General features: G+C 44.9%; 1 protein-coding gene across 1 annotated transcript; it reads right to left on the bottom strand.

The window, feature by feature from the left end:
• Positions 1–1,218: 1,218 nt before the first annotated feature.
• On the bottom strand, positions 1,219–3,330 carry LOC132382421 (bcl-2-related protein A1-like). The gene is made up of 2 exons (XM_059952599.1): positions 2,776–3,330; positions 1,219–1,669 (listed from the first exon to the last, which is right to left on the bottom strand). Exons 1-2 carry the CDS (start codon positions 3,292–3,294, stop codon positions 1,556–1,558), a joined length of 633 nt encoding a protein of 210 aa, XP_059808582.1. The 5' UTR covers positions 3,295–3,330; the 3' UTR covers positions 1,219–1,555.
• Positions 3,331–3,643: the final 313 nt, after the last annotated feature.

Genomic DNA, 3,643 nt, shown 5'->3' with positions numbered 1-3,643 from the left:
GTATCCACGGTGTTTATATGGCTAGACCTGTTCAGTTTCCCGTCAATGGTAATCCCCAGGATGTTGATAGTAGGGGATTCAGTGATGGTGAAGCCACTGAACATCAAGGGATGATGGTTAGAGCTTCTCTTGTTGGAGATTGTCAGTGCCTGGCACTTGTGTGGCTCAAATGTTACTTGCCACTTGACAGTTAAAGCCTGGATATTGCCCATGTTCTGCTGCGTTTGGGTATAAACTGCTTCACTATCTGAGTCACAAATAGTGCAGAACAATGTAGTGTCATCTGTGAACAACCCCACTTCTGACCTTATGGCAGAAGGAAGTTCATTGATGAAGTAGCTGAAGATGGTTGGCCCTAGGACACTTCCCTGAGGAACTCCTGCAGTGATGTCCAAGGATTGACCTCCAACCACCACAACCATTTTCCTTTGTGTGAGGTGTGATCCTAGCCAGTGGAATCACCCCCCCCCAATTCCCATTTTTGCTAGGGCACCTTGATGCCATACTGTCAAATGCTGCCTTGATGTTGAGGGCTAGCACTCTCACCTCTATGGTCTGTGTTTGGACCAAGGAGGTGATGAGGTCAGGAGTGAGTGGCCTTGATAAAACCCAGACAGGGCATCCGTAAGCAGGTTATTGCCGAGAAGGTGCTGCATGATAGAACAGTTGATGACCCCTTCCAATACTTTGCAGATGATTGAGAGTAGGCTGATAGACTTGTTTATGTGCAGGACATTCCTGGGCAATTTTCCACATTGCTGGGTAGATGCCAGTGTTGCAGCTGTACTGGAACAGCTTGGCTAGAGGCATGGCAAGTTCTGGAGCACAAGTCTTCAGGACTATTGCCGGGATTTTGTCTGGGCCCATAGCCTTTGCAGTATCCAGTGCTTTCAGCAGTTTCTTAATATCACGTGGAGTGAATCAGATTGGCTGCGTACTGACATCTGGGATGCCGGGGACTTCTGGAGGAGGCCGAGCTGGACCATCTACTCAGCACTTCTGACTGAAGATTGTTGCAAATGCCTCAGCCTCACCTTTTGCACAGGTGTGCTGGCCTCCTCTACCTTTGAGGATGGGGATATTTGGGGAGCCTCTTCCTCCAGTGAGTTTGATTGTCCACCACCACTCACATCTGGAAGTGAAGTTACATTCCTAAGGATAAGGATCGTTCCGCATTTTGTTCTCTTAATGACCCGGAATTGGAAATATGCAGATGGTTCAAAATCTAGGAAAGTTATGGGCTATGAACAGAAGTGATGAATTGCACACAAGGAGTACCGAAATGGATCAAAAACTGTATTGAGAAATCCTGAGCTCGTGAAAGAGAATATACAAACAAATATTGCTTGCTCCTTACATACTTAAATAAAGCAACTCAAATTCCAATTGCTACAAAATATATCTGATTTTATTGCACTTAAACATTTCATCTTTGTTTGGATTCAACAAGCTTCACAAAAGTTTATAGTCCAAGTCCTGTACTGGGTTCTCAATACAAGGCAGAAAGTTCACAAGCTGCACAAGTTTCTAATGTGCAAAATCTACTCCCACATCTTCACTGCTGGTAGATCGCAAAGGAAAAAGCAGCAACAATCCCCGTTACAGCAGCTATCTTGGTATAGAAGTGCGGCTTCTTTTTCTCCTGGAAGTGTTCCACAAAGCCCTTCTCCTGTTTAAAAAAAAGCACATACACTCAGTGGCCATTTTAGGTACATCTGTTTGTTAATGCAAATACTAGTCAAATTAATGCACAGAAACATGCAGATATGGTCAAGAGGGTCACTTATTGTTCAGCCAAACTAAAGAAATACAATCCAAGTGACTCTGGAATGATTGTTGGTGCCAGACGAGGTGGGCTGAGTATCTCAGAAACTGCTCATCTCCTAGGAATTCAAAACACGAGTATCTAGAGTTTCAGAGAATGGTGTAGGAAACAAAACATCCAGCGAGCAGACACACAGTTGGGAAGGTTACAACAGCAGTGTGTAGAAGAGCAACTGAGAACGCACAACACATTGAACCTCAGAGTGGATGGGTTACAGCAGAAGACCAAGAATGTACACTCAGTGGTCACCATTAGGTACAGGAGATACCTCATAGAGTGGCCATGGAGTGTATATACCAATGAATGTAGCAAACCATTATTTCTTCACACACAGGACCAGTTTTACAATCTCTGATACTAATCGCTGTTCGTCATGACGAAAACATGTTGTGTTCCTTCTCGTCAGCCCTGATTTCAACCTCAAAAACTCCCATCAGTTTTTACAATTTACTAAACCACGTTAGCCCTGCCTAATCATGTTGTGTGCTGTCGTGGAGTCTATCGTACTAGACTTAAGCATTTCCCAACAGTGAAATTCACTCACTAGCATACAGTTTAGCTTTTGTTTCCCCTTTGCCTCCCTCTTTGGGAGAGAAAATCTGGTTACCCCTTTCTAATCTAAAAGATTTATCCCTGAATCTAGGAATTCTGGAAACCCTTTTCAGAGATGTCACACCACACCTCCTTCAGTTCAAAGATATAACAGAGGCAGGGTTTTGGGGAGAATGAGGTGAATTGTCTAGGTAATCCATCTTACTGATGGGTACTAAACCAGCAATATGAACCAGCTGACTCATACCAGGTCTCAAAGAACTTAGCCAGTACTCTGGTGTGGCAAATGCCACCATAAAGTTACACAATAAAAGGTCAATCCATCTCCAATTTAAATACAAATGATGAGGAGGTGAACAGACACGCTAGTTCAGACTGCAACAAAAGTTTTCTCTTACCCAGCCACCGTTGTTCTTGATCCAGGCGCCTTTGTGAGCCCAGGTGTACTGAGCTACCCACTGGGCTACGCCCTCGACCAGTTCTCGCTCCGGGACGCCTTTCTCTTTCAGGTGCCTGACTAGGATGCCACAGAAAGCGAACAGGGTCACAATCCTTCCCCAGTTATCAATGCCGTCCGAGTAAACTTCTCTCATCAGGGTGGGGAGCACTCGCTGTGCCTCCTCAACAGAGCTTAAGTTGAGACTGTCTATACAACGCTTCAACTCCTGGCCGGATGCATCTAACGCGGAACCCGACCTGCGCAGAGTTTCTACCACCCTGTTGGCCGCCGGCGGGGACTGTGAACCATGTAACACAAAGCGAAAATAATCGTTCGCCAAAAAGTAGCAGAATCCTTCGGAGTTTGGTTGCTGGTAACCCATAATATCCACAGGTGCTTGTCTCTTAATGACTAACAGTAAAGAATGCCCGACATCTCTATTATAGCGACTGGCCGGAACAGTGGTGGGACTTCCCATCAGCTGACGTCTGAAATTGGCTGGAACCAATTTGTTTAAAAGCGCCCCACGCTGACCTCAAGTGGAAAGTGGAAATAACGCGATTCACGTTACTCTTTACGGAACGACACGTATTTTTTTAGAGAAAGTTATTTAAAAGTTAGTATCTGAGTACTTCCTCCTACCTTTATTTAATTTCCATGCTGTTCTAAGTATTAGCTATTAAATAGTTTGGAAGGAAAATTAAGAGCCTGTAGTACACAATGATAACCTATCAGACATCCCACCCTGCAAAAACTCATCTCAGGGAGGTAGCAACCCCGCAACCACATATCCCACTCCCCTGTCGACCTCCAAAGGTGTATGTATG

The sequence above is a fragment of the Hypanus sabinus genome, chromosome 28 (assembly GCF_030144855.1).
Source record: "Hypanus sabinus isolate sHypSab1 chromosome 28, sHypSab1.hap1, whole genome shotgun sequence".
Classification (NCBI taxonomy): Eukaryota; Metazoa; Chordata; class Chondrichthyes; order Myliobatiformes; family Dasyatidae; genus Hypanus; species Hypanus sabinus.
This window is presented reverse-complemented; position numbering and strand designations above follow the sequence as displayed.

What these genes read in the sequence shown, in the direction of transcription:
- LOC132382421 (XM_059952599.1), bottom strand. Translation starts at nt 3,294, where the DNA reads ATGGGAAGTCCCACCACTGTTCCGGCCAGTCGCTATAATAGAGATGTC. An exon ending in TCAAGAACAACGGTGGCTGG is followed by an intron (nt 1,670 to 2,775) that starts GTAAGAGAAAAC and finishes TTTTTTAAACAG; the next exon opens with GAGAAGGGCTTTGTGGAACA.